The sequence below is a fragment of the Melanotaenia boesemani genome, chromosome 22 (assembly GCF_017639745.1).
Source record: "Melanotaenia boesemani isolate fMelBoe1 chromosome 22, fMelBoe1.pri, whole genome shotgun sequence".
NCBI lineage: Eukaryota > Metazoa > Chordata > Actinopteri > Atheriniformes > Melanotaeniidae > Melanotaenia > Melanotaenia boesemani.
The window spans coordinates 10,398,125-10,410,560 of NC_055703.1; the positions used below are offsets into that span (position 1 = coordinate 10,398,125).

Sequence of the window (12,436 nt, forward strand, 5' to 3'; positions counted from 1 at the left end):
CTATATGGCTAAAAGACAACGTGATATACAATTGTAGATCTGATAAAAGCGCAGCATCGTATCCCACCATCCCGTCCTTTGGAAGCGTTTGGAGCTGAAGTTGTTCGCACACCGGGGTAATTGTGGGTCGGTTGAAGGGCTTCACAAGAGGATAAGCAAACACCAGACTGACTCACCACAATGGCAGCAATTCTCCTGCGGTCTGTATTAAATAAGCAGGTAAAACAAATGTTTGTTCTTTTTTTTACACGACCGTTGGTTTTGTTTAGTTGCTCACGTAACTCAGAACGGCTAACAACTTGAGCTGTTGGCTAACAAAGTCACACACGTTGCACACTCTCCACTCCCCCTTTCTGCAAGAATTTAATGTTAGTAATCAATAGTTAGTGTTATTGTCATAATATATTTGCATAGTAGTTGATGGTATGTTTATTGAGGATTCAGAGTGGCCTGCTATGAGTCTGACTGTGAGCTGTATAGGAATTTGAGTTGGTAAATGTCTGTTTTGTTTTTTTGTTTTTTCCCAGGCCCCCCTCCAACTGGGTCGCATGTGCTACTCCTCCTCGGTGGTAAGGGACACTACTGGCATTCAACAGCTTTTATAACTTAGCAATAAATGAATGTCAGGAGTTCGGCAAAGCTTGTTTTTATTTATGTGTGGGGGGAAAAAGTTGGTTGTCTGGTAATGAAAATTTCTGCAGATTGTTTGTATGTCTGCTGACTGCTGCAGCTCTTAAGGATACAGTCAGCCTGCAATATGTTTAACTTGGGTTTAGAATAATAATAATAATAATAATCATTTTAAAAAGGGCTGCCAGTTTTTTTGTTGTGTGGTATTGAAGGTTTTGACCACAAGCTTTCTGGATTCTAGTGGTGTGTGATACTTAAGATTTGGCAAAGAGCCAATACCAAGTTGGGCCAGTATCGCCAGTTACAGCTGATTGTTAATAACTAAGGTGGGATACATCATCACATTGCTGAATCTGAAGGAATTTTCTTGACGTTTAAATGTTTTTTGCCATTTTTCCTTTTGAATATTTGTTAAAATCCAGGATCAAATTTGGGCAAAGTTTATAATTACATAGAAACAACAGAATAATAACAAAACACATTAAACATTTTTCCAAAGTTAAAGCAAAAGAGTAATTATATTCAATCAAATATAATAAGTATATTTGTTTCACTTCCATTAAATATATTAATTCAAATAGCACATTACGATGGGATAAATGTAAAACGCTAAGGTCTTAGCATGGTTGATACTTTCTGAAATGGCTAAAGTATATGAGTACAAAAGTAAAATGAATTAGATTAATTATCTAATCCTATAGATGAATAAAATAGTACTTTCACTATCATTATTTACCTAAATATTCTCTGTAATGCTGAAAGGCCTCTGGCAATAACCTTTGCTTCTGGATCAGGGGTCTGGGTCTGTCGGGACATATAGGATTAAAGTAAAACTAAAGTATCAGTCTTATTATTTAGTATTGATCAATATCAGTACTAACGTTCGTAGAAGTATTATTAGGATTAAAACGGCCACCACTACTGGATTACCTTTGCTCTGGTGTTTGACTTTGCAAATAAATGATGTCAATACTTATAGATGCCCATCAACATGCAGATGGTTGAATAATTGAAGTGATGAGGTTTGTGATAAATAGTTTATGGCAACCGCTGCAAGAGACTGGAGTGTAAACTGTGGAAAATAGCATGGCATTATTACCAACTTATAAAGGATACTTTTTGTCTTCTCCATCACACAGCTGAGTCACTAAATGCAAGTGGTGTAATGATAATTTGTGCTTATTAGTAATATTACGGAAAAAAGCAGCAATGAGATTATTGTGTATTGAACTTTCCAGCAATGTATTAGACAAACTAGTCCACATATTACTAAAAACTACTTTGCTATGTATCATTTACTTGTTATTGGTTTCTAAACGCGTCCTCCAGACAGACTTTGACACCTATTTCTAAATTACATTGAGCACCTTTCTCTGCATTATAACCAGTACATCTTTGATAGTCCATCCAACAAATGTATGAAAGTAATTCAGCTAAATTACCACTATTAACTCATATGCAATTAATCTCTTGTGTAATATTGGGTTGAGATGTTCAGAAATATTTAGGCTCTGCTTAGCAATGTCTCCTCAAGGAAATATACACAACTCATTGCATGCAAAGTGAAAGGCTTTAAAAGCCAATGCCCTTGTTTTGATGATTAATAGGTAAACTCATTGAACTATTCAACGGTTTTAGTCAGTAGAAAGCATTTAATTGTATTCTTATTTCATCTTCCAGCCCACCACTAAGCTGTTCATCGATGGCAAGTTTGTCGAGTCCAACTCATCTGAATGGTTAGACATTCACAATCCTGTGAGTATTCAACCAAAGTTTAAACAACCTTTACATGGGCTTAGAAATCAAGATACGGTTGCAAACAACTTGTATAGCTTTGTGTTCATGGAATTGAGTCTGGATTTAGATATTTCTAATAGCTTCATTTGTAAAATAAGAAGGAAGGGGAAAAAAAGTCTAGTCTTCACAACCTGTCATGTTTCATAGCCTTTAAGAGTCCAGCCTGGTGCTGAGCTTGACAAGAATGAGCCTCTAGCAAAATAGTAATGAGTTGATTCATAGCATGTACTAATATCCATCTCTCATCACTTAAGATTTCAAAGATGTAAAGAGCAGAAGACAAATATTTTGTGGTTCAGCATTCATGAAACAATGTCCTGGAAATAAGGCTAAGTAGTTGCTTCCCTTCGTCTCAGTCATCTTGTTTGTTTGGACTGTCTCCTTCTCCCTCAGGCCACTAATGAAGTGGTGGGACATGTTCCCAAAGCTACTCAGGAGGAGATGCTGGCAGCTGTGGATTCCTGCTCCAGAGCCTTTAAGTCCTGGTCTGAGACCTCCATCCTCAGCAGGCAGCAGATCTTCCTGCGCTACCAGCAGCTGATAAAAGACAACATTGTAGGGAAATTTCTCAGTTGCTCACATGTATGTCAGGTTAAATGAATACTCATTTCCTGAATTGAGCCTTCTTTGTTTCTCCCTCTAATATTCCAGAAAGAACTGGCGAAAAAAATCACCTTGGAACAGGGCAAAACTCTTGCTGATGCAGAGGGAGATGTATTTAGAGGACTGCGTAAGTAAAATAATACATGGAGTTGAATTCAAGCGGTGTGATTGGGTTTTGATGGACTGGGTGGATAAGAGTGCTGCTGAATACATATCAGAAATTAAAATTCCCCTCTTGAAATTGTTGTCTGCGATATCTGAATGTCCCAATACAAAGTGTACCTGTTATCTAGAAGCCTGGGTGAAAGCTTGAAACTTAAGTGGTTGCTGGGCGTCCATTATTTGTGTGTGTAAACACACACTCCGAGCAAAGGCGACTTACACTGTTGAATAAGTAAATAACGAAGTGACTGGCATATAGAGACTTACTTTGCTTTTCATGAGTTTTAAAGGAGACATACGCTTACCAGCTATTTTATTAGGTACACCCTGCAAGTATCAGGTTGGACCCACCTTTTCCTTCAAAACTGCCTTGATTCTTCATGACATAGATTCAACATGGTGTTGGAAACATTCCTCAAAGATTTAGTTCCATGTTAACATGAGCGCATTACCAGGTTGCTGCAGATTTGTCAGCTGCACATCCACAATGAGAATCTCCCATTCCACCATATCAAAAAGCTGCTTGTTATCTGGTGACTGCAGAGGCCGTTGGAGTACAGCAAACTCATTGTCATGATCAAGTAATCAGTTGGAGATGGTTTGAGCTTTGTGACATGAGGCATTATCCTGCTGGAAGTAGCCAGCTAGAAAATATCCTCTACACCATTTCAAATCAGCTGGCTTTAATGGGGGGTTTGAGCCAATTCAGGTTTAGCATCTTTTAAGATCAATTATAGACCTTTGTGCTTCCATGCAAACAGAAACTTTGATGATTGCACCCGTTAATAACCCTTGAACGTGCACTTGTTTACACTGCCTGTACACTGCATACACAACAAACACTGCCTGGCCCAAAAAAAGTTGCCACCTGGATTTAACTAAGCAAATAAGTACCAGCCTCCTATTAGATAATTACTGCATGGACGATTATTTTTCAGCTGGCAACAAGTTATTTAACCCCATGATGCAATTAGTAGCTTCTCATTTCTAAAACAACCACGTGGAAAGACACATCCCGTGGCGTTGGAAAAGATGTTAATCTGTTTAAGAAAGTTTTAATCATTTGCATGCATCAAGCAGAGAAAACATCTAAGGAGATTGCAGAAACTATAAAAATTATGTTAAGAACTGTCCAATGCATTATTAAAAAGTGGTAGGATAGTGGGGAACCATCATCTTTCAGGAAGAAATATGGCCGAAAAAAAATCCTGAATGATGGTGATCAGCAGTCACTTAAACGTTTGGTAAAATCAAATCAAAGAAAACAACAGTAGAACTCAGGGCTATGTTTGTGAAAATAAGAGCATTTCCACACACACACAATGCAAAGTGAACTCAAGGGATTGGGAATGAACAGCTGTGTAGCCATAAGAAAACCACTAATCAGTGAGGCTAACCAAAGAAAAAGGCTTTAATTTTGCTGGGGAGTATAAAGATTGGACTCTGGAGCAATGGAAGAAGGTCATGTGGTCTGATGAGTCCAGAGTTATCCTGTTCCAGAGTGATGGGTAAGGGTAAGGAGGGAGGCAGATGAAGTGATGCAGCCATCATGCCAGTGCTATGATCTGAGGTTGGTCAGGTCTAGGTTCAGCAACATTTTGTACCCAAAGAATGACAGACGATGCCACAGTTAATGCTGCCATAATCAAAGCTAAAGGTGGTGCAACAAAATATTAGTGTGTGAACTTTTTTTTTTTTTTTTTTTTTTTTTTGGTCAGGCAGTTTAAAAGAGAGCTTACCGTACCCCGTACCATACAAACAGACTCCCATCCCAAGTTACTGTCTCCTAACTGAATGTAAGTATAAAAATATCCATAGACATAAACATCTGGCTTGATGCTGCTGTGAGGCAACAATATCTTTAGGTCCCATTCACACTGGAATCCAGCCCACCCATGAACACAGAGGGTGCCACCACGGGAACCACCCACATCAGGGCAGGCCAGAGTCCCCCCCCCCCCAAAAAAAATACAGATAAATAAATATTCAGTTAAAAGCTAAGCTAAAATGATAGGTCTTTTTAAGAATATCAACAGTCCCTGCAGCCCTGAGGTCCTCTGGCAGGCTGATTGACAGACGAAGGCCGTAATGATGGAACGAGGCCTCACCATAGGTTTTAATCAACTAAGCACAGACTACCACACACCAAACTTATTGGAAAACACTTGACTGCCCATTTTATTTACAAACACTTAGATTTCCCTGCAGTTTGGCCATAGACAGCTAGCCCTGATCCATTACAAAGTCCAGTACAATTTGTTGAAATCTTGGACTAAATGTTGAGGTAGAGCCTGTTAATTTTTTTTAAGTGAAATATATATCTACTGATACACATTTACTGCTGATAGCAAAGTAAAGAAGTAGTGTCATGTTTTAGATTTTGGAGTTTCTAGTCATTTAACACATACATGCATTCTTAAGAAGAGGAAAATGCCTTTTTCTTTCCTATTTTATTTTCAGTATTATGTCAAATTTAACATAGACACACAAGTGGGTAATGACATTTCTGCAGAATTATTCTGTTCAGTCCTGATGCTGGAAATAGATACTTTCTATCTCTTTTTCTACCCACTTAGTAATTGTCTTCCAGTCTCACTGAGTAGCACTTATTCACTTTGGCAACCTCACGTGTACATCAAACATTTTGAGAAATTAAGAAAGCTGTGTATATTGCATTTAAAGGATGATATATTTTTGATACTAAAAGTGTGAACTGCCAAAGATTTCTTTTAATTAATTATTTTCTTCTTGGTGCAGATCCCAGTTAAGGGGTGCTCTAATTATTCTGGCTTGCTAACTTTTCATTATCAGCAGAAAGACAGACTGTTTGCAGGTGTCCTGCCAGCAGTGGTGATCTGCTGCTGCAGAGGGAAATTATCTTTGAAGTTTGTTCAAGTATTACTGTTGTTTGCCAGCAGAAATAAATATGAAATAGGTTTATCTGTTGATGTGGATAATCAATCATTTTACTGAATAAACATGGACAGTTTATTCATGTGTTACATTTTCTCCATTAAACTTTCCGAGTCATATTTTTTATTTTTGACAATTCTGTAAGATGACTAAGCAAAAGCTTCATTTTGATGTGTTTTATTTATATTTATTAAAATGAAAAGTATTAGTATGTATCACTTTAAGTGTCTTTTGCAGCGATGACAGTCTAAAATCTTCTTGGGAATAATGCTGCTGCTCAGGCTCCTAATAGGCTGCAGGAATTTTCTTTTATCCTTTCTCAGATCTGTGACTGAACACAATCCTGTCTTGCAGATCTGCAGACAGTTCTCTTGATCCCATGGTTTGGTTTTCACCCTGACATACATCAACTGTGAGAGTGCCTATAAATAGATGTTGGCTTTTCTTAATGATGTCTGATGAATACAGGGAAATAAAAATGCATTTGAATATGCAGACTCTGCAGGCTGGGTCTAAGATTTTTGGTGCTTGAAATCTTAGCCCTGATGCTCTTTTACTGTTATTTGGGTGTCAGATCACTAGAAACCGAGAAATGCTGGCCAGTGTTCCCTGATTCCCGGGTTGGGTATCAGAGGACTAAATGTTTTAACGTTATTCTCTGAGGCTGAACATAACAAAACATCAAACTATATTTCTGTTAGAACTTTTGTGGAGGCATCCATTGGTTACTTGCGTATCTTCCATCTTCTCCTTTTTCTCTTTGCCCCTCAGAGGTGGTCGAGCATGCCTGCAGCATCACATCTCTTATGCTTGGGGAAACCTTGCCCTCCATCACCAAGGATATGGACACTTACACATACCGTCTACCCCTTGGAGTTTGTGCCGGCATCGCCCCTTTTAACTTCCCCGCCATGATTCCTCTGTGGATGTTCCCCATTGGAATGGTATGCGGCAACACGTACCTGATGAAGCCCTCTGAGCGCGTCCCAGGCTGTACAATGCTTTTGGCCAAACTGCTCCAAGATGCTGGGGCACCAGATGGTACACTCAACATCATCCACGGGCAGCATGCAGGTAAGCGCGCTACTCCCCATTTATTCACAAGGTGTACATAAGGTGCATTTGTGGTAAACAAGGGGGGAAGGTCTGAGGATGTTTGAAACTTTAATCATATACCCTGAAGTGATATGTTAATGGGAAATTTCCATAATATGTGCAGTTTCTATTTTCACAGGTGTTTGAAGCAGGGGAATTGGAGTCTTTGTATTAGTGTTCATGAATTGTGCCTTAAGGCTGAGGCATTGATGAAAAAGGAAAGATTTGCATTTTTTCCTTGTATCTTTTATGCAGCTGTGAACTTCATCTGTGACCATCCGGCAATCAAAGCCATCAGTTTTGTGGGATCCAACCAGGCTGGAGAGTACATCTATGAGCGTGGCTCCAAGAACGGCAAGAGAGTGCAGTCCAACATGGTACCCACACTAGTCATCGTAAAAAGATCATTAGGGAACTTTTTTTTTTTAATGATAACCCACATATTAAAAATGCTTCTGTGCCCTACATTTTTACACTTAGGGTGCCAAGAATCATGGTGTGGTCATGCCTGATGCCAACAAAGAGAATACGATCAACCAGCTAGTGGGTGCTGCTTTTGGAGCCGCCGGCCAGCGCTGCATGGCTCTCTCCACGGCTATCTTTGTTGGGGAGTCCCGTGAATGGCTCCCGGAGCTGGTGGAGCGCTCCAAATCACTGCGTGTAAACGCCGGTAAGTCAGAAAGCTGTGTCAAAACAATTTTTTTTTCCCTAACTATTTTAAGATTATGTATAGTCTTAAGCATTTTTTATTAAAAATGTTGCAAAAAACATGCAGAATGTACCTTTTCATCAGGCTATAATTATGTGCTTTAGGCGATCAGCCTGGGGCAGATGTGGGTCCCCTGATCTCTCCTGAAGCCAAGGCCAGGGTGGAGTCTTTGATCCAGAGCGGGGTGAACGAAGGTGCCAAGCTGCTGCTGGATGGGAGAAAGGTTCACGTCAAAGGATATGAAAACGGAAACTTTGTAGGACCCACCATCTTAAGCAATGTCACGGTAAGCTTAGAATTTGAATGTAGGCTTGACAAAGAGTGAAATATCTACTCTGTGTTTCAGATATCTATGCAAAAACTCTTGATAGAAGAAACAGCCAGTTTTCTGTCGAAGCTGCAGGTCCCAGTATGAGGCACAGAAAACGAAAAGGAAACAACATCCTGCGGAATTTATTTGTAGATGGAGCATTAATACAAAACAAAATCATTCTTCTGTGAACTCAGCGTCTCATTTTAAGCTTTTTCTAATTTAAATTAAATGTGCATCATGTTAGCTTCCTCTTCTGATTGAATGTTTTAATGAATCTCTGGGAAAAGGAAGTCATTTTCTTGTTTAAAAGGCTAGGAGATTAATTTCTCTCTAAAGCCTAACGGTCTGACCTTTCAGTAGAGTTGTGGAGTTTATGTATATAGACAACTTGGCTGTCTCTGTACACTGCAGACTAATACCACCACCTGAATGACACACAGCCCTCTCATTGTGACATTCTCCCCCACCCTTTAATGCTTCTGCTTGTGTGTCAGACTTGGTGGTTCTTTAAATAAAAAGATGCTGTGTCATGAAATGCATTTATTTTTCCTCGTCACACCATGCCTTGCGAATAAAACGTCAGGGAGTTTAAGTTGTAGATTTTGGTTATCGCTGGAGAAAATCCTGGTCTGATCATGCTCCTATTGTTTTCAGTCGGACATGAAATGCTACAGAGAGGAGATCTTTGGGCCTGTTCTCGTCATCCTGGAGGCTGACACTCTTGATGATGCCATCTCTTTAATTAACTCAAACCCGTATGGAAATGGCACCGCTATCTTTACCACCAACGGAGCAACGGCACGCAAATACACACACGAGGTGGACGTTGGCCAGGTAAGAGATGTTTACAGGCTGAAGGAAGTTTTGGGGGGAAAAAAAGTTTCTAGTGCCTCGAAGGCATTCTTTAAATCGGGAAGTAAACTTGTCACCTTCTGTGTTATTTTAGTTCTCAGTGAGTCACCTGTGTGAGACTGAATAACAGTTTTGTGTGTGGGACGTGCTGTATTTCAGAAGGAGGAAACTGAGTTCATCTGCGGTGGGAACATTTATTGGACTAACATCCTGTGGCACCATGCTGACCTGAAACTGTCACAGTTATGACTTACCAACACTAGGCAAGGTTGGAGAATGCCAAAGCCTGGGGCAAAAGTGCAGCTAGAGACTTATTTATAGACTTATTTTTAACTTGTTTATACATGATAATTGTAATAACTGTTTTTTTTATGTAACAAGTGTGGGATTAATATTTCTCCAGAACCTTGTCCGAAAGAAGTTCACTTTTTTTTGTTGATTTACCATTTTTTGGCTGGTGGACAGCTATATGTCAAGAAAAGCTCACTAAATTTCCGATGATTCACACAGGACAAAATTATTTAGCAGTTTTTAGTGTTTTTGTAGTCATTAGTCAACACAATAACTCAGAAACAGAAAAGTTTTCACCGATGCTTAATTAGTGACACTAAACTACCTTGAAAATGTGTTTATTTGGACTGCTGGTTGAAATTATACAAATATACAAAGCACCTGTGGTTTTATAAGCTGTAGCTCATTTGCGTCAACATCCTGGTCCATGGTTGGCCATATCCGGTCCTTGAGGGCCTCTGCCCTGCTGGTTTTAGGTGTTTCCTTGTTTATGCTCACCTGGCTCAAATTTTTTAGTCACTTACAGGCTTGTGGAGAGCTTTAAGACAAGTCACTGAGGAGGTTAATTTCATTGCAGTCAGGTGCACAAGAGTAGGAAAACACGGTTAAAACCTGCAAGGTAAGTAGCTCTCGAGGACCAGATTTGGACAACCTTATGCAAGCCTGGTAAACCAACATGTTTCTGTAAATCAGTCTATAATCTCATTTTCAGTTTCTAGTGTGTTTCTAACAGAATATAAACCAAAATGTCTCTGGATGCAGTTGGATACATTTACAACCAGTCAATGAAATGTGTGACATGGCTCATTGATGCTCCTTTGTGCTGTTTAAGCTATGAAACTCCCTCTGTATGAGACATGTGGTTGTGATTGGCCCAGGTGTAAAGGTTTTTGAGAGGAAAGTCAGCCAAATGGGGGCGGCATGGCTCAGCAGAGTAGAGCGGTCATCTTGTAACCTGAGGGTTGCCGGCTCGATCCTCGGCCAAGTCGGGTTCATGTCGAGGTGTCCTTGAGCAAGACACCGAACCCCTAATTGCTCCTGATGGGTCGTGGTTGAGCGCCTTACATGGCAGCTTCCACCATCAGTGTGTGAATGTGTGTATGAATGGGTGAATGTGAAGTATGATGTAAAGCGCTTTGGGTATCGTTCCAGGTACAGTAAAGCGCTATGTAAAGACGGACCATTTACCATTTACAAATTATGCTAGATCATCTTAAAGAGTTCTCAGATTCATCTGGTGTTTCAGCTTGCAGCATCAATGTTTGTATCAAGTCTAAATGCCTATATAGGCTGTCCTTCTGTACCTGGAAATATGGTGCTCATTAGTGTTTTCAGTGCATCATGTAATGACAGAAAATGGATCAACAATGAACCACAAAGTCCTTGTAAGAAGGGCGGCTAGCTGATGCTGTCAGTATACGCAACACTTTCAGCTGTGGGACTCCCGTTCAAGACAATGAGAAAACCATAGATTTTTTTTTATTATTATTTCACAGTTTTTGTCATTTTATGTCCCATGGTTGGCATGGTACTGTTTAAGTAGTTAGATAAAGACCATGGTTTGGGCTAAATACATTGTTTCACGAAGCCTATGCTACACCATTCCACATGCCATACACTTTGGTTACCAAAGTGATAAGGTGATATATCATCACGAGATTTCACAATAACTTGTTCAATGCCTGCTCAAATAGTGCATAGTGGGGTTTTTGTGGTTTTTTTTTATTTATTTATTTTATTTTATTTTTTTCATGGAGAATAGTTGCAATGGTAAAGGCAATATCTGCTCTCTTGATTGCAGTTGTATTTGGTCACAGTCAACTTTGCTGGTCATGCACATAATGCACATACAATGAATTTGGTGCTTGTTCAGTCTATCAACCAGACCAGCCAATGCAGACATGGAATTATGGCTTCAACTCTTCTTCTTTTTTTTTTTTTTTACAGATTGGTGTGAATGTACCCATCCCTGTCCCCCTCCCCATGTTCTCCTTCACCGGCTCTAGAGGTTCTTTCAGAGGAGATACCAACTTCTACGGCAAGCAGGTAAATGGACAAAGTAGCTTGAACACGTTTCTTGATGTCATATATGAGCTGGCTTGCTGATGAAACTGTTTTCACCACCAGGGAATTCAGTTCTTCACTCAGATCAAGACTGTTACCTCACAGTGGAAAGCTGAAGATGCAACTCTAAAAAGCCCGGCTGTTACCATGCCAACCATGGGACGCTAAGCTAAAAATGACTGTACATCCATCATTGTTTCCATACATGCCTTAAGAAGAAGCCCAATGATGGTTTGGAAAAAAGGTTACATGTCATTTTCAAAGCTGACAAACATTCAAACTGGATATTTTTGAGAGAGAGATTGATTAGAATTTTTGAGCATCTTCCATTATATAAACACAAAAGCACAAATGACACCTCTTTATTTCTGTTAGTCCTAAGGAAGATAAACTGCACTTATGCGCCGAGTGACACAGAGTAATTTTGTGGGTTTGTTGTATTTTTACACTTATTTTCTACTCATTTCCGGTGCTGTCCAGACAAGATCATGAGTTAATAATGGTCAATTTCCTAAGCCATTGAAGGCTCTGGCATCAAATTTCTCAAAAGGGCCTGGGATTCTGTCAAGCAGCAACAGAAATCATCTTGAATTGTGAATGGAACGAATGTCAGAAAGTGGACACAACCACCTCTTTGCTCCATTAAACCTGAAAGAGTTTTGCAGCTTCTATCCTGTACATGTGTTTTGTCCTAGTAGTACATTGTTGGGGAGGAGACTTGGATTAGTTTGTGTGTCAGATTTACAGTTGTGTCTTGTCCATTGAAAATACTACTTCTGGTCATGAATGGTGTAATAAAATAGAATGTTATTCACTTGAAATATAAGAATCTAAGTTATTATGATAAAATATCTGGGATGAAACTGTTAGCAGTGGTGCAGTTACAGAATGTACAAGACATATTTTCCTTGCCTTCCCTGTGACTTGGGAGATAACAGTGAAGTTACGGTTTTAATAAAGACAGATTTATGTGGACTGATACTGTTTTTTGTCTGTGTTCGAATGCA

At 39.5% G+C, this 12,436-nt stretch overlaps 1 protein-coding gene across 1 annotated transcript; it reads left to right on the forward strand.

Annotated features, from left to right (window-relative positions):
• Positions 1 to 49: 49 nt before the first annotated feature.
• On the forward strand, positions 50 to 12,402 carry LOC121633862 (methylmalonate-semialdehyde dehydrogenase [acylating], mitochondrial-like). The gene is made up of 12 exons (XM_041976158.1): positions 50 to 219; positions 528 to 569; positions 2,311 to 2,385; positions 2,821 to 2,982; positions 3,079 to 3,157; positions 6,877 to 7,179; positions 7,456 to 7,577; positions 7,681 to 7,870; positions 8,014 to 8,195; positions 8,877 to 9,056; positions 11,313 to 11,411; positions 11,493 to 12,402. The coding sequence occupies exons 1-12, from the start codon at positions 181 to 183 to the stop codon at positions 11,595 to 11,597; spliced, it is 1,578 nt and encodes a 525-aa protein (XP_041832092.1). The 5' UTR covers positions 50 to 180; the 3' UTR covers positions 11,598 to 12,402.
• Positions 12,403 to 12,436: the final 34 nt, after the last annotated feature.

Excerpts from the sequence above, each read along its gene's own strand:
- LOC121633862 (XM_041976158.1), top strand. The coding sequence starts at position 181 with ATGGCAGCAATTCTCCTGCGGTCTGTATTAAATAAGCAG. Across the intron at positions 570-2,310 it reads TGTGCTACTCCTCCTCGGTG|CCCACCACTAAGCTGTTCAT; the intron begins GTAAGGGACACT and ends TTCATCTTCCAG. Across the intron at positions 11,412-11,492 it reads CCAACTTCTACGGCAAGCAG|GGAATTCAGTTCTTCACTCA; the intron begins GTAAATGGACAA and ends TTTCACCACCAG.